Source organism: Barbatula barbatula, assembly GCF_947034865.1.
Source record: "Barbatula barbatula genome assembly, chromosome: 16".
Classification (NCBI taxonomy): domain Eukaryota; kingdom Metazoa; phylum Chordata; class Actinopteri; order Cypriniformes; family Nemacheilidae; genus Barbatula; species Barbatula barbatula.
Window position 1 is genome coordinate 6958893 of NC_136779.1, and position 24962 is coordinate 6983854.

At 40.1% G+C, this 24962-nt stretch overlaps 2 protein-coding genes across 3 annotated transcripts in view; one reads left to right on the plus strand and one right to left on the minus strand.

The window, feature by feature from the left end:
* The window catches only part of afap1l2 (actin filament associated protein 1-like 2), a 26526-nt gene extending 1973 nt beyond the window's left edge, over window positions 1–24553 (minus strand). Inside the window, exons 1-18 of one of the 2 annotated variants that reach the window (XM_079476350.1) lie at window positions 24344–24527; window positions 15298–15426; window positions 12796–12867; window positions 11729–11817; window positions 5969–6077; window positions 4941–5024; window positions 3603–3811; window positions 3333–3512; window positions 3166–3240; window positions 3013–3097; window positions 2788–2883; window positions 2488–2699; window positions 1926–2071; window positions 1716–1830; window positions 1353–1544; window positions 963–1227; window positions 672–842; window positions 361–548 (exon numbers count right to left, since the gene is read on the minus strand). In XM_079476350.1, coding sequence (XP_079332476.1) covers window positions 361–548; window positions 672–842; window positions 963–1227; window positions 1353–1544; window positions 1716–1830; window positions 1926–2071; window positions 2488–2699; window positions 2788–2883; window positions 3013–3097; window positions 3166–3240; window positions 3333–3512; window positions 3603–3811; window positions 4941–5024; window positions 5969–6077; window positions 11729–11817; window positions 12796–12867; window positions 15298–15426; window positions 24344–24359 — 2433 coding nt within the window. In that variant the 5' untranslated portion in view covers window positions 24360–24527. Of the gene's footprint in view, window positions 1–360; window positions 549–671; window positions 843–962; window positions 1228–1352; window positions 1545–1715; window positions 1831–1925; window positions 2072–2487; window positions 2700–2787; window positions 2884–3012; window positions 3098–3165; window positions 3241–3332; window positions 3513–3602; window positions 3812–4940; window positions 5025–5968; window positions 6078–11728; window positions 11818–12795; window positions 12868–15297; window positions 15427–24343 lie in introns of both variants that reach the window. The other variant, XM_079476351.1, reaches the window with a different exon arrangement.
* Window positions 9082–10551, plus strand: LOC306905851 (kelch repeat and BTB domain-containing protein 13; the record flags this gene model as incomplete). Its single annotated transcript, XM_079476794.1, has 1 exon — window positions 9082–10551. One exon carries the CDS (start codon window positions 9082–9084, stop codon window positions 10549–10551), a length of 1470 nt encoding a protein of 489 aa, XP_079332920.1.
* Window positions 24554–24962: the final 409 nt, after the last annotated feature.

The window sequence follows — 24962 nt, forward strand, 5'->3', positions numbered from 1 at the left end:
AGAAGAATGCTTGAAACCAAACAGTTCTCGGCCACCATTGACTACCATAGTAGGAGAAATGTCAATAGTAGTGAAAAGTGCCCCAGAACTGTTTGCTTTCCTACATTGTTCAAAATATCTTCTTTTGTGTTCAACAGAACAAAGACATTTATGAGGCAAGGTTATGTTCAATGGTGGTCATATTGGTCTGTTTGGTCACAAGCATTCCTCCAAATAGACATTCTGATGGCAAAGACATTTATACATACTGTATGTGGAACAACTCGAGGGTGAGTAAATGAAGACTTATTATTAAAATGTTTGGGTGAAGTGTTCCTTGAAGCCCATAAAAAGAACCTGTGGTCAGTACTGTAAACTTACTGTTGGAGTTTCCAGTAGACTGCTATCTACGGTGGTGCCCAATGTAAAGGGTCCAGCTTCCACTTTTCTCAAATTCTCCTTTACTTCCATCAATCGAAGCTCAACCTCCACCCGCCGGCGCTCCGCCTCAGGACAAGTCTCCTCCATTTGCTTCAGACGTGCCTCCAAAGAAGCTTGCTGGGTGGAGTCTACGTGAGCAAGCATTTAAAGAATTGATATTTATTTAGATTATCACACGACTGTTTGCTTTACCCAAACATTTTAAACAACATTAAACAGTTCAGCATGGCCACTAGGGGGCGCTTCAGCACCTTGACAGGAGTTCAGTTCTTCTTTCACCTCCCGTCTGTCCTTTCTCAATGCAGCGAGAGTGTTTTTAACCTCATCTCTCTCTCTCTCCAGTCGGTCCCTCTCGTCTGTGTATCGCCGGACATCAGCCTCCGTCCTGTTCTTCCCTAACTTCACCTCCACTGACCCCGGGCCTGCTTAACAAGATGAAATATGCACAATCGTAAGATAAGGATCCACTATCACATCACAAACAACAGTGTTATAAATAAATAAAAGGTCGTCGATCTGTTAGGAAGTTTTGAAGCTCTCACCCGCTGCAGAGAATTTGAGTTTGTCTAGTAGTCTGTCCGCACTGGCTGCTCTTTTTCTGGAGTTGGGTGAACTCTGGGTCGTATGTGAAGATGTTTGGAGCTGGGATGGCAGTGTGGAGGATGAGTTTTTTTTCAGGCCACCATGACTGATTTGTGTCTGGATGTGCAGATTTGTGGGTGAGGTGGCATTGGCGAGTACTGTGGGATCGACCGGTGGATGATCGGGACGCTCTGGGCTGCTTAGTGATGAGTCTTTGTTTTCAGGCTGTTTTAGATGAAAATCATTCATTATAATTATTATTATGCAACCAAATTCATGTGAAGCGTGACTCAGTCTAAGTATCTAAAATTGTCAAATACATTTTTTTGGGCTGTATAATTCATATGCACCTTATTGGCAGGGTGTGGAGGCTCCTCCTGTGAAACAGCCGATGGGCAGGACTCCGTCTGGGGTGACACTCCGCCCGAGCTCGTGTGCAGGAAGGAGCGAACCGGGATCAGATCCAGATAAATTCTGTCCTTCTCGTTCTGCTCTGCGTTCGCCGTAAGCTCAAAGCTGCTTTCCTGATCCTCATGAACCTCCTGCAGCCGGACAGATTGAAAACATTATTAAAAACTCAAGGTTAGAAAAGTCAACACTGTCATACCAATGACTTCCTTTTCCTATATTATTTCTGGCAGATTGCTTAAGTGAAGTTCCTGCTCTGAAAAAACACAGCTGTGTGCGGGGTGGGACGTTTTTGTTTTACCCACCTCTTGCTCATTATCTATGGAAGCCACGTCATCGTATATGTCATCGCAGGTTTGAGGGTCTGATGGAGGGCTGTCTGTATACGTGTTGGGCTCTGAGTACCTCCTCTGCATCAGACTGAGAGCAACACACACACCTCAATACATCTTGCAAACTATATTAAGCCTTTATGCATTAGGTACATTTTTTCAGATCAACAGGAAGTGACGTACTACATGGATGTCCTGGCAGCATTGACAATACTGGATACTCTCTCGGAGTTCACATAGTCGTATGTGAGGTCTTCCGGGTCTGTTTTGGTGCCCGTCTGAGAAAGAATGAGCCCCAGCCAGTGGCCCATATCGGCAGAAGATTTAGCCTGGGAAAGAGAATTACTTATAATCAGAGGTGTCGTGCTTGTTTTTAAGGGAAATAAAACCTGGCCCACTGGGTGCCTTTGCTGAGATCAGACATGACCAAATCGTTTATTTGTAAATATAAAATGTTGTAGTCTAGTGGTGCAATTTTTCTTAAGCCATTATCGCCATTATCATACCGTATTATTGCCTGTAGATGGCAGTCACGACTAGGTTTCTATTGAGCTAGCTACCACTGAGAAGTTACCACTTTTGTTTCTTTGGCTTTTGTTTATTGAGAAATATTTTTACTGACAACAGAGACTAAACAACTCAAGACTGAAAATAGGAAATCATCTGTTTATCTGTCTACACAGTATAGCTTATGATTCATGGGGATGTTGATACTTTCAGCCTCATTAACTCAAATTCTACTCACTTCAAGGGTTGCGAGCTCTTCTCCCTCCATCTGGATGCGGAATGAGTAGAGATGCTCAGGGCTTGAGTCCGGCAGCACCATGCACCCCTCCAGAGGCACCGGCTGCTGGGCTACTTTGGTCTTGTACTTGTCATTGTAGATCCAAAGCTGTCTGTTCTGTATTGAGCACCATCGGTTTTTCCACTGCAGGTTCACCAGAACATTAAGATAACCTGTAACAGAGACGGAGAGATTAAAGTGGAGATATTCTTTTCAACTGACGATTCATCTGGAAATGCAAAGATGCTATTTATTGACTACCTGATGTATCCAGTGTCTTCTCTGGGCTCTCCAAAGAGGAAACCTTCTTTTTCGCGATGTTCATTAAGTTACTTAACTTGCCATATTTCTTCTTAACTAAGGATTTATTTACAAAAAATAAGTATTAGTTGATAAAACGTTGATGGCATGATTGTACATTTTAAGAGTTGTGTATAAAAACAATTGAGGGCAACATGTGTAGTGTAAATGAATGAGTGGTCTCACCGTCTCTGTTCTCCAGGTTCTCGGCATGACTGTCTGTGCTGCTTCCGCTCTCTGATGCCACCGAGTACCTCTCACTATGTTCACCCTGATAAAAAAACACTTTTCACCTCTGATGCTAAGTTATTTATCACTTTTGTTAAAAACACGTCATACCTTAGTGCACATGAGTTTCGGGGAGTCAGTTAATTCAGATCCTGCTGTGTTTTTAGGACTGATTTCCTGAATCACCTGATAAAAACAGAATGAGGATGTAAATGCAGAAAAGGTGTGACTGCAGAAACCAGGCACAGATAACATCTGTATGGGTTCATGTCTCTCACCTTCAGCCACTGTTCAGCCTGATCTTTGCTTTGCAGTCCCAGGACGATGGCTTCTCCACCCAGCGGTGTGATTTTTAACTTGTGTTCTTTCCGCTTTGTTTGTTTCTCTTTGTAGATGACACTGCAGCCCATTAGACTGATATCCAGAAGCGGCGTCTGATCCTTTGAGCTTTTGTAGCACTGCATATAGTAGTATAAAATACATTTGCTGTTTTTTCAGAGGTGGGAAATGGGTGTCACTCATAAGGATGAAGCAATAACGGCACTTACCAAAAGACGATGTTCACGAATGACGCACAGCTGTTTGGCCCACTGGCCGAGCCACTTCTTTCTCCAGAGGAAGGCACAGATACGGGCGTCCTTCATTAGCTCGATGGACGCCTCTGTGGATGGCCACTGGTGCTGCGCCGTGGACTTTCCCTTCGTCACTTCCTCCTCATCGTACGATTCGTATGAACTGCTCACTGCCTCTATATCTTCTGCATGAAGTATGACATGAGTCAGAAAATGGGAAGATGATAATCAGCGTTGCTTGTTGAACTGCATGTGATTTTGAATAGCACCAAAATATTCACACATTCCAAGATCTGATTTCCAGACATTTACTTCTCAGTTCAACATTGCAACATTGGATATTTAGAAGAAATAGTACACCCTTTCCCTCTTTCCACACCCATATGACACAAGATTAAATTGGCAGCAAACAAAACTCTAAACATTACAATGTCATAAACGGTAAAACAGCTATTCTGCACTACATTCTAAGACCTTTTTATTTCCTACTACTTTAAAGGGTTCATATGGCACAAATACGTGTTTGTCTGTGTCTTTGTGTTATAAGTGTGTGTTTTAAGTTGCCCATAAATGTATTAGACATGTAAAATGTATTAGACATGTAAAGTGTCGGAAACAAAAGATGCATTTTATCAAAAATTCCTGAAACGCCTCTTGTAACCACACCCCAACAAATCTACGTCAGTTCGTGGTATAGTTTGACTAAGACCGCCAAAATGTATGCGCACGTAAGGTGGCCGTGCCTGTAAGTACAATTGCTTTGGAACCTGATGTTCAAAATATGGTAAGAGGCTTTAATATTATATTAATATAACAAACTTAATATTGGTTTAAGCCTTGTCAAATTACCCCTTTAATAAACGTATGTTCTTCGCATCCTGAGAAGCTTCAAGAGAATAAACCCTCATTCATTAAATAAAAAAAGCATACGGGTTCGGAATGGATTTTTGGGTGAACCATTTTTTTGTTGGACTCTTTTAAGACTTTTCAGGAATTTTGAAGTAAACCGCACCTGACTTCTCAAAAAAGGTTTAGTCCGGATAAAGATCTTTGAATCCTTGATTAAAAAATAAGCAAGAAAAAAAAAAACAAGGGGAAACACAAAACTGTTTAAGAGGAGATACATAGAAAAATAAGAACAGAACGTGATTTTATATGTGAAGCCTATAAAGCAGTAAGCACATGCAAAGTAGTGATCTCAAGCTTGGACAATTGAACACTGAGGTTTCTGATGAATGTGTTCTAGAGCCATGCAATGAAGTTAATGTCGTTTGTTTGTTTTCTCTCATAAAGAGAGAAAAGAGAGATAGATACCCCAAAAGATCACGGGATAGTTCACATTGTTCGAAGCGTCGACACGATTCCTGGCACCTGTGATGATGGCAAAGCAGCCAAAATCTACAAAAACACAGGAGGAGAATAAGAGAGGAATTGCAGAAAGGGAGGAAGAGAAAAAAATGAAGGTGAAAAGCTTCAGACAGTGAAACTAAACAATGAAACAGGAAAGCATTTAGGTTTTGAGTTCCAATGTAATGTGAGGCATCACAGAATTCCACATAAACCATGTGCATCATTTGTGCAGTCACTATTTCGTATCACAGCTGTGTCATAACGCCACTGTATGATTTGACCAGAAACAGACGTCATGTGAAGCAAATGATTGTGAATGATAGTCCTCTCACTAGGCTGAACTCTGTAACCCCAGCCAAATGCCCAATCAATGTTGGCCCCATTTCCTCGGCTCACGCTCAATGTGCTGTCACTGTATGTCCAGAGCCAGATGACCGGTTATTGTTAAACAAAGAGCATCACTGTTCTGTTTTCTCTGCCTGCAGGCTTCTGTGCCACAGTAAAGCTGGGAGGGGATGTCCGAAAGCTGGGGCCCAAATTTAGAGATAGTGGTGCTCGATTGTATGAGGTAGATTGCAGTGGCATAGCGGCTGAGCTATAGATGGTTTCATTGGGTGCAATGAAAGTTAACTTCCGGTCTGTGTTTGGTTATAATATAACAATTGATTTTATATTTAATTTGTATGCTTATTAATTCATATTCATATTGTATATCGATTGCATTAAATTAAATAGATACTACTCGACAGTTATAGATTCTTTGCAGAGGAACTCAAGGAAATTTCATTTGGCCGGGGTTTACAGAGAGTGACAGAAACTAAGCAAGTATGACTAAATTTCCTGTTGCTACTCAAATGCGGTTATACAGTAAAACAAATGCTGGTTTTATTACCATGTAAAATACTCACATTTTATCTAGTTAAGACACGTTTTAGATACATTTTGGCCTTTGCATGTATTACAAATGACATATGATGCAATAGGGGCCGTACCATTGATGGTGGAGTCATAGGGTTGAGCTTCTTCATAGTAGCCTTCGGTGTCTAAAGACGCTGGAGCAGGAGTGGGTGGAAGAGGAAAGGGTTCCCTCCCGATGTTGCTCTGAGTGATAAAGAACAAGAGATATGATCGTCATGTCAAGTTTAATATATTACAATGCTATTTTTTGCAGCGCTGCAAAGATCAGGCTAAAACTTCATTGAAATGCATGCTGGTCTTTTCAGAAGGAAATAATTCACCAAACATGGTAACCAAACATCACTGGCCCCATTTGACTTCCATTGTATGGACACAAAATCTAATTTCTCAAAATATAACAGAAGGAAGAATCAAATAGAGGTTTTAAATGACATGATGGTGAATAAATGACAAACATATACATAAAGATACACTGAAGCTCCGCTGAACGTCTCTAAATGATGAAGTCTACCATCCATGCACCTGTCTTTTTTTTGTGCTCTTCTCTTTCTGACCGGTGGGGGATTCTTCCCCGAAACTGATCTGTCCCTGACCTCAGCCCTGCTGGGCTAGAAAATGGAATTCCACACGTGTTTGCCTGCAGGAGTAATGCTTTTAAAAGGGTGTGGAGCTACTATGAGGTTTCCCAAATCAGCCGTTTCATATCATTACTAAATTCCCCCTGATTCCCACAAAAGTGGTGACAGCCCTCGAGCAAACCCATGCACCGAGGACCTCTCATGTACGCAAGACGGATGTGAGCTAGCAGTAGCTTGTGAACCATGAAGATAAATGCTGATGAAAGGTTAGACTCTCACTGCTGGGAGAATCACCTTTCGGCTGCATTGTACTTTAAACTAAGTGGTTTGATTGAAACCTCCTGCTCGGCTCGATGTTCTTGCACTGTCAGGGAGAACAGACGGGCTGAACGATAGGAAGGCATGTACATAAACAAGCGGACCTCAAGGACACAGGAAGTTAAACAGTAAAAACTTGCCAGAGGCTTTGCTGAATTAAGTCATGCAAAGAAAGACTAAAATACACACTTAGGAGTTATGTGATTTGCACTATGAAGGAAGCACAAAAATTGGGGTTTTGGTGGGAAAGCGAAAACAAGCCGGGAAGATGTTGACCCCAAATCACACGTATAACCCCCACATTTCCCTCCTAACATAAAATCTTTGAAACAAAAAGAAAGCTGTAACAGCAGTTTGAGAGACCTCAGGCATCTGACAATGATTAAACAGAAAGTAAAGGCATTTTAGGGCAGCCTCCTCCCTCTCGTGCTCAGTTTCGCTCCCTCGCTGGCCAACGAGAGAGGTCCATGAGCCAGAGCATGTCACAGTATCTCCATGACAATAGCAGGAACTGTGTATGCAAGATCAAGTACATGTTAAAATCATCAAGCAAGTCAGTATTGGGGTAGTGCTAAATACAACATGTTGATGTTGAACATCACCACACCCTTGTTTTCAAACTTAACTTTTTTCAAAGAAAAAGAAATAATGCTATTCTAGTCTACTGTTTCCAGGAAGTATATCAAGTATGGTTGGGGCTAATTCCAACATTTGATCAAAGTTTGGAAATCACCTCAGCCTTATTATAATACTATAATATGAAATCTTCTGAAAGGAGCAGTTCACCCAAAAATGAAAATTCTGTCATCATTAAGTCACACTCGAGTTGCTCCAAATCTGTATAAATGTCTTTGTTCTGATGAACACAGAGGAATATATTTGGAAAAATGCATGTAACCAAACAGTTCTTGGCCACCATTGACTACTAAAGTAGGAAAAATTGCTTTATAAACTTCTTTGTTCCGTTGAACACAAATGACATAATTTGTATTTTTGGGTGAACTGTCCCTATAAGATGAAATCATGTTATCTAGTCTACACGTTCAAATGTCACAAACAGGCTATTTGGTTTGACCATTTGTAAATATAATGTAATATACTGTATGTTATGAAAAGACATATTTATATAGAATTTGTCAAAAGAAACTGTCAAAAAGATTTGCTGCATCCGGGTTAACAGGTGGTAAGTCAAATTATGTGGTAACAAAAACTTGTTATATTTTATCATGTTCAGTGTAGTCACCCTTTGCCTAGAATTTGCAGAAATGTTCTCTTGGCATTTTATCAAGCAGCTTCTTGGGGTTTCACCCTGAGATGCTTTTAAAAGTATTTTCCGTCTATTCTGTGCTCTTATTGACTGCTATTTTACATTATTTAGTCAAAAGTCATCCATTTCAAAGACATTTGTCTCAAATAAAAATTTAATTTGTAATGAGAAATTATATTTCTGTCTTTGACATTTAAGCACACATCCTCGGATCAAAACCTTTTTAAGATACTTTATTTGAAACATTTCATACAAGTGTTCTAAAACTCAAGTGTATGAGTAAGGTACAAATAACGATAAAGCACCAGGCTTTGGGAAAAAAGCAAGTGGGCAAAAGTCCAAATGAACACCCAGAACATGGAAAATCCCTCGTTCTAGTGCCAAAAATCCAGTGTGGAAAAAATGTAACCCACCCGAGCCAAAGCGCTGCTGAGGTAGAGAGGGTACTGAAGACAAATAATCTTTATAGTCTTATTAAAACCAAGACAGACGTTCTGAACTACTGTCATCGCCATTTGACGAGTCAATGAAAGCAGTTAAAACAGAACACTTAAAAAAGGCTAAAACACATTAAATGTTGGAATCAAAAAGAGACAAATCCAGCCGTTGAAATTAACCCATCGAATATTTGACTCAACGGTAGATTAAAACAAAACAACATTTTAAGTCAAAACAGCCCAGCATAGGTTAATTTACAACCCAACAGTTCATTTTGATTTATTCTGCACTACAATGATCATTTGCAATTGATTTAAACACAGACTGTTTTGATTGTTACATACAAGCCACTAATTTCCCACCACTATTTGATATCCATGACCAACCCTGTGCTATCTTTAGCGTGCTGCTATTTTCAGCGCTGCCGAAACTGTGTGACGCGACTGCACTGCTTGCACCGTTTACAGGTCAAACCTAAACCGAAAGACTGGACAACCTGAACGCTGTCTATCCTTATGCTTTGCAAACAAGCATTTTGCACACAGAAAGGCAGGACAGAGATGTTATGGGGCCGAGTAGAGACAACATGACCCACTTTGAGGGTTCTCCAGAAGTCGGTGAAGAGTCTGGAGTTCTGAGAGTGCGGGTAGAAGAGACTGTTTTCACCGTAGACAGGGCCGTCCTAGGGCAGAATTGCGAGTATTTTCGCGCTCTCTTCCGTTCTGGGATGAGGGACAGCCGGCAGAATGAGTTCCACATACGAGGAGGTCTAAAAGCGAGGGGTTTTTTCATCGCTATGGCTGTTTCTAGAGGTGAGCGTCCTGCTATCGAGGATCCGGATGAGATTGTGGAAGCCACCGAATGTGCAGCCTTCCTACAAGTGGACGTGTTGGTGCAGCACCTGATAGAAATCATTGACACTGACAATTGCGTTCTTCTGTATCATACAGCGGCGGTGTATGGCTTGTGGAAGTTGTTTCACAGCGCTGCTGTGTTTATCTGTGATGCATATTCTGACCTGCAGGATTCAGTTGAGGCGCTTCCAGTAGAGATGATTCGCCACTTTGAGTCCCTTTCGCCAGCATCCTTCATCGCTCTTGGAACTCATTCGCCCTCTATGAAGATGCTGCAGGACTCCTACAGGACTGTTTTTTATCTTGATGAGAAACCGGGGGCTTGGAAGTACCTGACTGATCTACCGATAGATGCCAGCACGTCTATGGCTGGCGTGGCTGTTGTGGACAATCGGTTATATATAGTCGGTGGCGTTTGTGGAGTTAGCAAAGAGACCGTAGACTGTAGTTTCTGTTACGACACAGAAACAAAAAATTGGAGTGAGTTTGATGGTCCTCAGCAGTCGAGATATAACTTTACCCTAGTGGGCCACAACGGACACCTGTATGCCATTGGAGGCGAGTACGATAAAAGGATCATGTCCTCAGTAGAGGCCTGTGACATTTCGATACACGCTTGGACGTTTTGCAAGAACGCACCTTCTTCTGTGGCCGTGGCGGCGAGTGCCGTTGCCAGACATAGGATATTTGTGTGTTTTTGGAAGCCTCCGGACACTACAGATATCTATGAATACACACCGGTTAAAGATGAATGGACGCTGACCACCACTATGGTCAAGCCGCAGAGTTACGGACACTGCATGGTGGCTCACAGTGACAACTTGTACGTCATGAGGAATGGCCCATGTGATGACTTCCTGCGCTGCCTCATGGACTGCTACAATATCACTACGGGCCAATGGACGGCCATGTCGGGACACTATGTGAACAGCAGGGGCGCCCTTTTCACGGCTGTGGTGAGGGGGGACTCGGCCTTCACGGTAAACCGCAATTTGACTCTGGAATATCACATTTGCAGTGATCAGTGGAAGCCACGGAGGCAGATGGCAGGATTTCCCAAAAGTGGCTCACTTTGGACATGTTTACTCAGACTGCCCAAGAGCAGAGATGCACAGCAGGACAATGAAGCTGAGGAGGCAATAGAGACGGATGCGGGTGGGGAAATAGTGGAAGATATTGTACAGGCCAAACATCCACTTTAAAGACACATTTTGAATAAATAGTAATGTATAGTTTACCTACAAAATTCAATTCTGTTTAATGCCCTCATGTTGTTCTAAAACCTGCAAGAAAATCTTCTTCGACATAAAAAGAGTAATGCTGAAAAATGCGAGGGCCTTATTTACATATCACTATATGGGTAAATGACGAAAAAATGGTGTAAATGTGTCCTATAAGTTGAAGAAAAAACTAGCATAAACTAGCTTCAATGTTATTTTAATATATTTTTTTTATAAAAAATAATAATATAGCATGATATAATATTAGCAGCTTCTTTTCTAATTTTTTGCTGTCACACCATAGGTGTACAAATGGTGTTTAATGTGTATTGATAACTGTAAGTATGTCTAATAATACACTACTGAGTAAATGTATGTGTATATTGCACATTGTCATCTGTAGGAGTCTGTATGTATGTAAATAGTTCTGTCTATATGTAAATTGTTTCTGCACTTTCTGGTGCACGCTTTTAAGAATTTCACTCACCAAGGCACTTGTGCTGTGGTGATGTGACAATAAAAGTGATTTCATTTGAAGTGTATCTTTGTATTCACACGTGTTCCTGCTCTAAACCACGGTTCTCCGGCCTCTATAAACAGCTCCCCGATCACTTGAGCAGCTGCTGTTAATCAGACCCAGCACCCTGCAGAAGGGTCTGAAGTTCAAAGTCTTCTCACTGGAGAGCTCTAATACCCTCCATCCTGCTGTCTGTCTGACTGACTGCCGACTCACACTGCACCCTGGGATTGATACAGGAGCTACAAAGCATTTCGATACACAAACACCATATACCGTGACTTCTCTTTCATTTCTATCACTTGATACGTTATAGAAGTTGCGGTGTGGTTTCCAATGGAAGAATCTGTAATAAACATGCAGGGCTTGTTGTTTGTCTTGTTTGTGGTTTTTGAAGAAGAACAAACATTTTTGGAGCGTGAGAAACAGATACAGAATAGATTTGTAGTCAGCGCAAAAGTTAAAGCACAATTCAAAGTAAGTGATAACAGCTGATAACAGTAGAACCGCAATGTGTTGCATTGTAGTTAGAAAGATCTAGAAGAAGAGATTATGCATTACTTATTTGTCATGAGCAAGGAGAGATCATTGTTTGAAATGTTTACATCTTTACGATGTAAAATGAGGTTGTTGGTCACTTACTGATCTGGGGGGAGGGGGCTCAGGTGGGCTCTTCACAGGTATGAGAATGTGTTTACCCAGCTCTCCATTGGCTTCTGCTGGTCTGTGGTCTGTGGGACACAAAAAGTTGAACATAAAACAGTGGCCGTTACCAAAAACACGACGTCAAAGTTTTCCCTGAATCAACCAATAAAGAACGTCCATGTCTTCTCGAAAAAGCATCGCAAGCAAACGTAATAATTGCATAAGCTGGTGACCCAGCTGTGGTAATTTGGCTGTGGCGGTCCCGTCAAGCTGATGGCCACATTCAGCTCCCATCAGACATTCCTTCAACTTCCTCTACAAACGGTAACATCTGGGTTGCCGTAGGAACGCGAGACGGATACCACATCCACACAGCGAAAGCAAAGAGTCACCAAGGAGTCAGCACACCATCCAGTCGTGCTATAAGATTTAACTCTGAGTTTGTGAATCTGACCTCGCGCCGCATATCTTACTGGTTGCGGATCAGTAGTTCATTTTGATGACTGATTTATCAGATGCTAATCAAATTAGACTCAAATGTTCACATATGGGCGGGAAGTGATGAAAACAGTTTAGGAGTGAAAAGTCCCTTTTCATGGTTGTGCACTTCCACGGTTGTTTCTCCTGATTATCCTTTTCTTCATAACATTTTGTTTATCTCAAGAAGAGTCGTACTGCAACGGTGATGCCAGTGGTGAATCTGATCACAGAACGCCACCGTGGTTTCGTGATGCATGTGTCTTTTTATTTCGCAAACTGAATGTTAAGTGTAGTTTTATTGTAAGTCTCATTCTTCAGTGAAATCTAAACAAAGCAGCTCGACCTCAGATGGGGGTCTGGCAGAGAGACAGAGAAAGATCGGGAGTTACTGAGAAACAGGCAGGAAGTGTGGGGGGTGCAACACTTCAGCCATAACCCCATTCACCCCCCTGAACATGACACATATGAATTCTCAGCCAGGCTGTTAAAGAGCACGGTAAACCACAGCAATATGTGTGAGATACGGTCAGAGCAACCCAAAAACAAAAATAAGTCTCTTGCAGGTGTCAAGAGCTTGCACTCACCTTTGTCTGTTTTGTCGTGGCTTTGACTCGTGACTATGACCTTGTTCATGTAAATGTATTCCTCATCTCCTCCTGCAAAAACAATTAAAACACAATTAAAGGCAGGACTGCAAATCTAAACTTTGTTTATGCAACAACCTCACGTGATGCCAAAAAGATACCGCTACACTCGATGAAATGAAAATTAAGACGTTGGTCTAGCTGTTAGACTTGGTCGGTTCATTGTTATTGTTATGGACTCCATAGTGGGTTGAACGGCAAAAGTTGTAGGTCGTTTTGTCCGGGTATTCTATGCAATAACATTTATTCAAGTATCTAAATTTGTTCTGCGCCCAATGCATGAGATTTAAAGGATTAAATTGGAATTTGTAAGAATTTCTTTCATAGCTGTATCCTCCTAAGCTTGTGTAGATATTAAAGAACATGCATTGGATTTGTGGTATAATGAAGAACAAAGAGAGTTTTGTGATATACTTTTCTTCTTCAGAAAAAAAGGGTCCTAAGAGAGCCCCTTCTTTTGTACACATCCAAGACAGGCCAGTGGCAGACACAGAGAGGTAATATTCTTTCATAATAAAACTGCTGATTTATTCCCAGCCCGCTTAAAACTCTTTTGTAGCATTCGGCAACAGAAAACATTTTAGCACCAGTCTTGAAATGTTTGGGATTTTCATGATATCCGAATGTCGAAACGTCATTCCATTTTGATATGTTGGAGAATGGGAACAACACCCTGCAATGAAGCCGGGACGGTACAGTGAAAATGGATTTGGATTTTGAAGATGGAAATGAAAGTTATTTATAAGCTGCTACTCAAAGGAAGTGCGCGTCCCAAGAGACTAAAAAAAGCTCTGGAAAATGATACAGTTTGAAGCCAGGGGAGGAAGTGCACAAGCCCAACACCAGAACATGCAAAACCTACAGCCATGCTTGTGAAGACAGAGTCACATGGGTGTACCAAAATTACGGGCTTTTTAATTTGATAGAACTTTTAAACAGACCAGAATTATATACACAGATCCTATAAAGACAATTGTGCTTAGATGTTATCTTAATGCAGACCCAAACTTGCATTAAGGGGATAGTACACCCAAAAATGAAAATTCTGTCATCATTTACTCGCCCTCAGGTTGTTCCAAACCTGTATACAATTTTCTGGATGTTGCTTAACACAAGAAAGATATTTTTGAAGAATGTCAGTAACCAAACAGATCTCATTCTCAGTACAGACATACTTTGGGAGTCAATGGGGAATGAGATCTGTTTGGTTACTAATATCTCTCCCTGCGTTCATCAGAACAAATACATTTATACAAGTTTGGAACAGTCTGAGTAAATGATGACAGTTTTCAATTTTGGTGAACGATCATTTTAATCACACATCATTCATTAACATATTTGAAATGTGCTTGCTTGTAGGACAGAGTTCAGAATAAAAGATATGATGAAATTGTGTAAAGATTACTTGTTTGCAGTGGTGGACGAAGTACACAAACCATGTACTTGAGTAAAAAGTAGAGATACCCAAGGTAAAATATTACTCAAGTGAAAGTTTAAAGGCAGCACTTCTACTTTGAAGTACAAAAGTATTTGCCTTCAAATGTACTCAAGTATCCAAGTACTATGATTTGTTTTTATGGCTATAATGTCCTATTATCATTTGTGTCACAAGACTCTTGCATAACTCTGTCTATATGAAGACTGACTCTAATGTCACTATTAATAAAATGACATGAATTAGTCAGACAGACACTGATGTCTATTTAAATTTTCATAAGCCCAAAACCTTGAAGCCAAACAATTTCCTTTAGAACAAAATTAAATAACAGGACTTGAGAGCAGTTTCCGTTTAACATTTATTTGTAACACTAATCCAAGTTTGTAAACTTAAACTTGCAATGGAACAAAAGGATCTATGATAGTATCTAGCCCATCTTCATTCCTGATAAATGAGACAGGTGTATTCCTCCTCTCTCATTCTTTTCACTCAGAGAAGGCACTTAAAAATGAAAGACTCGTTCTTTTCAACAATTTCAAAAAAATCAAAGGCCATGGGTGTTGTGGCAAGTTAGATTCGGTAGTTTCTACCTTGATTTAACATATAAAGACATTGTCAGTCAAACTGTTATGCTGATGTGATGTTGAATCGTATGTTCGCGCTAAGTAGATAACGTTACCAAGTTGACAACAGGGGAAAAACAAAACAAATTCAAAACAAAGCGCGCGATGTACTGTGATTGGTGGCTCGTTTTACCAGTTAAGTTTTTATTGACTCATAAAAAAAAAGGAACGACTGATTTTGAAAATGTAGTAGAGTAAAAAGTTAGATATTTGACTTTGAAATGTAGTGGAGTTAAAGTAAAAGTCTCCCAAAATGGAAATACTTGAGTAAAATACAGATACGCAAAAAACTACTTAAGTACAGTAACGTATTACATTTACTTTGTTACTGTCCACCACTGCTTGTTTGGTTAATGCACTCGTGATTTTTGCCGTACGTACCGTTGGAGGACTTGTAAGATTGTAGCAACTCCGTCAGAAGGCCCTTTTGTACTGCGGCATTTCCACTCAGCTTCTCTCCGTCCAGGATCTTCAGAAACCTCTGAAGCTGCTCCAACAGCTGCTCCAGCACTGCTCACACACACACAAACAAAGTTATTGCTAAGAAGCCTCATGTGCATTTGGTTTCCCACACTAGTATGTTTTGACAATGTTTTGAGTCCAACAATGATCTAAATGAAAACTGTAAGCGGCATACTGTACTATTGCTATGGTTACTGTACCTCCTTTGGTCAACATGTTCATGTTCATGAGAAAACTGACCAACCTGTAATTGATCTATTGTGGTTAACTTTAACTTATATTGGGAAAAATCATTATAACCAAACAGTTCTTGATCACCATTGACTACCATAGTAGTTGTTTTAACATGTACACTAAACGAAATAAGCACTTTGTCAATTGTTAGGGAAGTACGTACACTTGATATGCTCAGTATTATCAGTCAGTAAGAAAATTATTAAATGGCTGATAAAACAATGTGCTTGTTTATCTCAGACGTTGCTTTCTTATCTCACATTCAATTACACAAGCACGTTTTAAACCAAGCACAGGCATCACACCAAACCACATGATGTAAAATTGTGAACAACCACACTGCATGACCCTCGTGTGGTGTCTGTTTGACGCTGTAGTTGTGAATGGACACGCTTTGTCACTCTACACATGAACATGACCCACACACACCCTCCGGGGTCAGCGGCAAACTGGGCGTCGCAGACTTGACTACAAGGGCCTGACTTTGTTCTTCCCATTTCATGAATTAAGCAGCAACACAACAGAGCTCATTGGACAAGCATTCAAAACAGGAAACGAAAAAAAAGTCGCCCTATTATTATGTGACATTTTAGCATTAAATCGAGCAAATAAATAAATAGTGCATAATGGTGCAAGCTAATTCAGTCAATACAAATTCCTACAGCCACCGTTTAAATCTCTAATCAAAATTGTGCTATTTGTGTTCGTTTCGGCACATGAATGACATCTGAGCGAGTGCTGGTGGTTGGGGTCACTCTCCTACTCGTATAAATATTTGTGCAAAACAAGGAACATCAAATTTAGTATGCAAGTTACGGTCAGAAGATTGTTGTAATTTTTTACATTTCAAAATGATAAAACGATGTCATGTTAAAGTCGAAAAGGTAAAGGGTTTAAACAAACAATAATCTTCTCTCTGTGATGACTGTGAAACTATGATGTGCTTCAAGACATGTCAAAGTGAAGGCATGCAAGACAATAGGAAGTCATAGTTTAGGGAGGCAGGATTTAATCCAGTCTCTGTTTTAGAGTTTCTTGGCCGCCTCCACAGGCAGATAACATCTATGTATTCACTTCTACATGCATAAATAGCTCCTGGGAATAACTCCTTATCCTGTAAACATTCCTTGAAAAAGTTGCCAAACCAACAAACAAACAGGCCAACTTGTTCCATTTCACTGATAGAATCGTTCAATGGCATTTACAGCATAAGGGCCTGATCAGACAGAACGCGTCCTTTGCTGTGAGACGTGCCTCTTTTGGTTTGTTTTCAGTTGTAAAAAACTTTGACAACGCAGTATTTAATAGTATAAAAAGGACAGTGTTTATTCCATTCCCTGAAAAAGGATAGGACGGTGTTGGAAGGACAGTGACGATATGTTTGTGGTAAAAGCAATGTGTAAAACACACAGGGGAAAATTACTGAGTAAGCCTTTTCATCTTGTGGTTAACTAAATACAAACATAATGTTCTCAGGAATCAACAGCTTGTTTTAGGTTTCCCACTAAAAAGGTGCCTTACAAATAAACAGAGACAGTTTTAATTTAAGGGTGTTCACATATGCCCTGTTTGCTTCGATTAAAGCGAACTCTGGTGCGATTGCTCTGTTAGTGCGGTTTATTTGTGTAAGTGTGAACGCTGCCACTTGAACCCTGGTGCGCACCAAACAAGTAGACCGAGACCACTGATGGGTCTCGGTCACTTTCAAACGACCTCTGGCGCGGTTCGACTGAAATATGAACGCAAAAATCTAACTGAACAAAAACAGGAAGGGATAACAATATACGAGCCGAAAATCAAGTGATTTGGTAATATAAAAGGAGTGTTTATTAGATCTGTGCTTGCTTTAAACACTTCATGAGGTCTTCGCGAGTTACAGGCTTGTTAAAAATACCCTCATTCGCAGGCATACACACTGAACATGTGTAATCCAGCACACAGCATTGTTTTGGATGTCCGGTGAGTTGTGTTTTAAAATATAAATCATAAAAGCTGTCCAATCACGTTGCGACTTTACACGTAAGCTGTTAGGTTCGATATCTTTAGGGTCGCTGTTAAAATGCCAGTCTGAACACTAAGCGTACAAAGACTAACCAGGACATAAATGAATCAAAAAATAAAATATAATTACATTATATACATATAGAAGCTTACAGCAGTCTTTTCTATGGTGTTTTATGTGCATGTATATTATGTTATTTGACATTATTTCTACAGGATTTCTACAGGTTTCTTACGCCTGTGTTAAAAAACAAATACATCAAATATATTTTGATATTTAATTTTCCATATACTGTATTACACTTTTCTTTTATATGTATATATATAAACATCTAATTTACATATAATATAGGCATTTTACCTGAAATTATTTCTACAGGGCATAAATATGTTTCTTTCATCCTGTTTTCTCTTCCCATTGATGTTTGGCCAAACATTTTCTCTGCCGTGTGTTTTTAGAGATTGACTTAGATGCCCTTCGCTGGAGAGACCCTGGGAATATAAAGTCAGCTGACTCCAGTCTGAAGAGGCCTGAGTTTTCATTGGTTACAATTGGCCCTGAGCCCATTCATCTTATGAGAACTTCTATGTTACATTCCTGTAAGCACTAGAATTGCTCACAATACCTCACAATAAAGAAAGCTGGGTTTGTCAGTGACTCGTGGACTGCACAACACGCCAAAGCTGTAGACTTTTGTCACTTGGAAGCTTAGAATATTGTACATTAGAGAATATACCAAGGATGCTGATAGAACCTACCTGGTCAAAATTGCAGGGACATTCTTACTAACCCACTTCCTTCTTCCAGTGCAAACATATGAAAATAAAAGTGTTTGTTATGTTTTGTGACCCCTCCTCTATTTCTAGACTTTTGGTTTACAGCGGCACAAAGCAATTCTCATGCGGAAGTGAGGTGTTTGATGGAATGAGGAACACCTCAATAAACCGTGTCTAATACTGTGCACATTGTTGCTGAGCTTGTTTGTCTTCCTCTTTAGCAGTAACTGAACTGATTTTAGACACATGCACACAGTAAATTGCAAGGTACCACTTTTCCAGGAATCAAAGCCGCAAACCATTTACCGTATCAGGGATAATAAACATGAGTTTAAATCGGACTGGTCTAACTGGATTTTTTTAAAGGGGGGATTGCTTTGGTGTCCTTAGTGGTTTTATTTTAAAGGCAGCCTCTGCTAGACAATCAAAATGTAGTTGTGGCTCATAAACTTAGCACAGCTCAAGCCAACAAGTCACAGTACATCATTTATTTGATTTTAAAAGACAAACCCTCAAAATGACATGCTTTCAAGCATGTGGGCGTCCGATCACCAGAGCGGTGGCATGCTTTTCGTTGCTTCATAGCATTCTCTTGTTTTCTTTAAAGCAAACAAGATGACACTGACTATCCGAAGACCACAGGCAAGCAGTCTGGAACCACTAACCTGTTGTGTACTAGGTTGGTGCACAACCAGTTGAATAGTCGGTTGTGAGTTTGAGTTGTGTAAAAACCTAGTCTAATAGTTTATCCAAATTGAAAATTCTGTCATCATTTACTAACCCTCATCTCATTTCAAACCCCTACGACCATCTTTCTTCTGCAGAACACTAAAGAAGATATTTTGGAAAAACGTTGGTAACCAAACAAACCCCATTGACCTTCATTGACACATTTGCCAAAATAACTTTGTGTTTTATAGAGGTTTCGGAAGACAAGAGTGAAAAAAAAATGAAAGAACCTGTGTGACAAATTAGAAAGCATCTACCAACTAATGATCAGATGGGTTTGAAAACTTAAAAATCTCCAGAAAATTATTAAATTGAAAGCATCCAGCTGCGTTTTTATACTGAAAGTCTTGATAATTATAGTGACTCAAAAAGATCCACACTGACAAAAATGTGCTCTTTTGCTCCCGAATTTTATCTAGATATATAAACCCTGACGTACACTTATCTAAATGGCAACACAATCAGAACTGCCATCACACAAAAACACACAACCACCTCAAGTAATCAGGTTATTATGTCATGGTTTCATCATGTTAAATAATGTGTAATAGCCTGACTTCTTTTCCTCTTGACACCAACACATAATGTTTAACCACACAAATCTTAATTTACCACACACCCAGCAGACATTATGCAACACAAATGCATCAATTACATATAATTGCTGTACTTAAAAGAAGGAAACACAAGAGTTTAAACAAACTGTAAATTAAAACATACTTCTTTACGTTTCAGCATAATGTGTAAAAGCTAGTCACACCCACACACTTAAACGTACATCTGTTGGCCAACTTGTTAAAATGTAACTACACGCGCCTTAATATACAGCACGTCTCAACCTTGGAATGTTGCATTATGGTCCGGCCCACTGCCTCCGACTTTTTAGTACAGTTTAAGTTTATTTAAGTTGAGCAATCAGGACCGCAGAAAATCAGATTGCACAGAAAAACTGCAATAATAAAATCCATTTCCTACAATTACTTCTTATCGAATGGAGCCAAAATGTTTTCTTTTGTCTGGGCCATTTACAATCACAAGTTTGGACAGAGAACTACTTATGGTTGAGATCTTCTGGCAACCATGACCAAATAAATGATAAAGACGAGCCATCTGCCAAAATACACTAAAGGAGCAATACAAATTCAATACAAACGTGAAGGTTGTGTATCAAAACTGTAAAAAGATTCAAAAGGTTGTGCTGAACCGATAAATGCACAAAATAAATATACTTAGGCTACTTAAACAAAATAATTGTGTTTTCGTTTAAAAACATTTGCAAAGCATGAACGGTTTTATTTTGACCTCTTCTTGTTCCCCTTTCTGTCCACACTCATGATTATGGGTTAACCCTGGACTGTCACGTTCTCACACTTACTTCTGCTGTGCTACTTTATGGGACTGGTTGATTTGATAACATTGTCCCTCTTCAACACAGACATGCATTAGAATTGTGCACACAGAGACACAGAGATGCATCTTCTCTCTGACCGACATTTGCTGCACAGATGATAATAATGAATAACTATTTTGGATAGCCAGTGACAGTTTTGGATCCGGTTCCAGCTCATTTTGAAGGGGACTGAGTTCAAATGTGTGAATGAGTCACTCAGCACATCATCAAATCTTCTGACACGTCTTACCATGCCTCAGTTTATACACAGCTTTTTTTGCTTTTTTAAATAATCTTGTGTATTTAGCTTTAATGAATATGGTCAGGCTAATTTTATGGTCATACAGTCCATCATGATACTTAGCCTGGTATAGTATCGTAAGATTTGTTTATGGTGCTATGTCAAACTTACTATGTTGTAGACGATTTGGGATTAAAATGCCTGAACTGAATTGCAACATCGCTCCATGATGGAACAAATTTGACCACTGATTTTAAAGAAAGCACCAAACCATGTCATGTCAAACTGTTACATCCCTGCATTGGATACATGTACAGTAAATGTCAAAGCATAACAGCACTTTTATTTCAAAAGCCTTGAAAATTAGTTTATTTACTAGCAGCTACGTAGACTACATGACCTCTTCATGGCCTTACATGACTTGTTTCTACAATATTTTGCAAAACAGGTGACACAAAGACAGCTCACATGCTGGCTTAACTCTTTTAGCTATTGGTTCACAACAGATTTCACTCAACCGTGCAGCTTCTGACCTCATCGGTTCATGAGAAAAAATAGGAGATGATAAATGGAATTAAAAAGGGACTCCGCTCACGCCGATTGTTCATATTTTGGCCACTAAGGTGCTGTTCCAAACCACAACGTGGCAATAACTTCGATATGGAAGTACAACTCAAGCCATGCATGAAAAAAGACTTCGAACACAGTGGGCGCGTCTCTTAAGATCTCTAAAGAGATTGACTCTTCTCACAAATGTTAATTGTATATAACGCTAGCGAAATGTTCAAAACACGCTTTCAAGAATCTGGTTGTGACACTCACAATAGTCAAAACATGAACGGCAAATCAAAACAGTCACAACAAATGGGTCATTGTTCCAGCTTCTGAACCCCTGAATCGTGAAGCTATGAGCAAGACAGGATCTGAAAGAGCCGTGATGTCACGCTGACTGACAGTAACAACCAACACAACTACATAGTCTGGCCCCCTAAAGACACAGGGTTGTAATCTTAACCGTAGACAAATCAGCACTGACACTCCAAAGAGATAAGCACTGAGTTATCAAGCCATCTCGAAATCACAACCTCCACGCCTGAATGAACCACTGGTAAATACGGTCGTACCGATAACATTATTGTGCATATTATCCAACGCTCTCAGCCGACTTTACACGTTGCTCAGATCAGGATAAGAGCCAAAGTGGCCAAATTACTAGTGGGAGCAGTTGACCCCGTAAGGGAAGACTATCTGATCTTTTCTCTGTAAACCTGGTCCAAAGAAAGTGCTGATTCCTGGCTCCGCTGTGCTGTGCGGATACTAATAAGCGTGCTGCCTCCCTGTTGCTTCTCTTTAGAAGCGAGTGTAACGAGGGCATGAACTCAGAAACCGAGGCGCAAGAAAAGTGCTGAGCTCTCATTCTCAAACAGCTTTGGAGCTGCCTCCAGCATCCAGCCGGCACAAGATGCACGAGACGTCCCTCTGTCTCCAGCAACATTCTGGAACGCTGACACGGTTCAAACGCCGGCCCAGGCAGAGGGGCCCATGGGTGGGTCAGGAAACACGCTCGTATCATACTGGACCTCAGGGGTGAGATCTGGTTCCACAGGCAGCCTTTGAAGAGACAAACTGGGGCGGGAAAGAAGGAAACCGGAGGGACGAGTACGTCAAGGATTTAAATACCCTACTATGCCAAACAGCACGGTACCAGATTCAGATGTTTGATGCCTTGACCTACTTTTGCACCGTTTCAGGTACCACTAGAATTTGTGAATTTTCCTTTTTTTTCTATTTAACGCCCTTCCATTCCATCTAATCGTAAAGTATAATTACTACTATATAAAGAGAACGAGAGTTTGAACTAAGCCCTGGCTCAAATATCAACCAAAGATTCAACACAAAAGACCCATTTTCATGTAAAAGTGAAACTGAATAGGCCAGAATCAACAATGATAGTGTGCAAGGGTGAACTCTGAAGCTCACACTCTGTAGTGTGTCCAAAAACCACAATACAAAGCTGTATCCTGAATTACACAAACCAAAGTGGATTTTCACATTATTACAAGAGTCCAAGAGTCTATTCCCATCACAAGACCATAAAAAGACATATAAATTGGGATTGACATGTTGACATGCTTCTTTGTTAGATGCAATATTCTGCAGGACCACAAAAACAGGTAAAGATTAAGTCATAGGATTTAACGTGTCAAGTAGTCAACTACACTGGTATAATCATAAAGGAATTATATCAATTATATGAGCTTTTAAAGCTATGCTACATGCAAACAAAGCATCTTACGACCCTGGAAAATACAGTATGCCACCCCCTCAGTGCTTTATCATGGGAGGAATTATGCAATCCTCCTCGAAATGCCTCCACCATCCATTTCCCTCCCTATATCTTCCTTCCCACCCTCTACTTATCTCACAAAAACAAAATTCACAAAAACTCTTCAAGAACCTCATCGACGTCTAACCACAACAACTGCAGCCCTGTCATTGTCAACATTTACGCATACGAAAGTTAGACTCATAAATAAAACTAACGTGCCTTTGAACTGAACAAAATAACCTGTATGTATCTGTACAGTTGTGACCGCACATGCTTAGCTCTCCCCGCCGACAATTGTACAATTTGTAAGAATGCTGAATATTTAATGGATCAAACAGGCAGTAGGAAACCGTTCATGTCTGGACTGGTGGCAATGCAAATATCCACTTAACTCATCATTACACCACAGACCACATAATAGTAAAGCGGCAAAACCAGTCACTCAAATATATGCAGAAATGTCGATGTGAACCTGTTTCGCGAATCCCAAGAACCAACGGGTTCTTAGTGTTTTGAGTTAAACAGAAACCTGACTTCAAACTAAAACTACACAACAGGCTCAAGCCTCCAGCAAAGGAAGTGGAATTATGAAGTGAAAACCTTTGTCATTTGTGGTAGCCTACAGAGATTTTTACCGTCCAAACACTACTGTTTTTACAGTCTCTATGGACTTTGGTTTGTTGCTTCTTAAAGTGAGTTTGACAACACACTGTTGTCAGCATTAACAGCCACACATGATGAATGGCCACTGTGATGGTTTTTAAAACATATCTGTTCAAAGTTATTTCCAGAAGAAGAAAAAACGCTGCTCTTCCTCCCATACAGAAGAGTCTTATCACAGTTCTGTCATGAATTATTAAAGGACTGAATTCCTATGCAAATAAAAGCTTAAACCACAGGAATCCAAAGAATTTGGGAAGACCAATTGTTGCAACTGGAAAGAATCTCATGTGACCGTCTCTAATAAATGATTGTTTATTTATGTATCCAGAACTCACATTTATACTAAGGAAGGACCTGCAGTACCATAAATATACAAAGAGACCGAAAATCAGCGCAGGGTAAAGTAAACTTAGACTGAAAACTCATTATCCTCACATTGCATCCCTCTGTAGAGATTCCCACGACCCGATATCCCATGGAAACAGAGAGTGTACATCGAGGAAGCACGTTAAAGGACTACTTTATTCACCAAAACACGACACTTAACCAGGCAAACAAAATATACTCAAGAGGAATAAGTTCACCTAACAATTTCACTTACCTTTGTGCTTCTCCATTCTTCACGCGTGAAACAGTCTTCCTCGTGTGCCAGCTCTCTTTATAAGAAGCAGATCGGTACAGACCAGTTCGAGTCCGCTTAAAAGACAGAATCAGGACAGTCCTGAATCTCCAGACTGGTGGTGGTGTGCTGTTATCCTCTCCTCTTCAACAACTCTTTCAGATGCGCCTCCGATCGAGCTGTCGCGCGACTGCCGCGCCCCCTCTGGACCGCGTCATTGTCCAATACTGTTCGCCAAATCATGAGCGGACTGTCCTTTTTTGCCGCAGTATTTACTTAAATAAGATGTTAAAACTTAAATTCCTGTTTATATGAATTAAATGATGTATATAGTTATATATACTTACTTCCAAGTAATGTGTGAGTTTAATAGACGTGTACATGATACACACTCTATTAGAAAAGCTACCTGTAGATCTATATTCATATATATATAAATGAAGAGTTTGGTTCCAAAATTAGACTTTTTATGTTATCGTGTGTTTTATTGTATCAGCTTTATTTTTGAGTTATTATGGCACAATCATAACATTTGATTGATATTCATTGGACTGCACAATAAAAAAAACAAGATATTCATTTTGGAACCACACTCTTTATA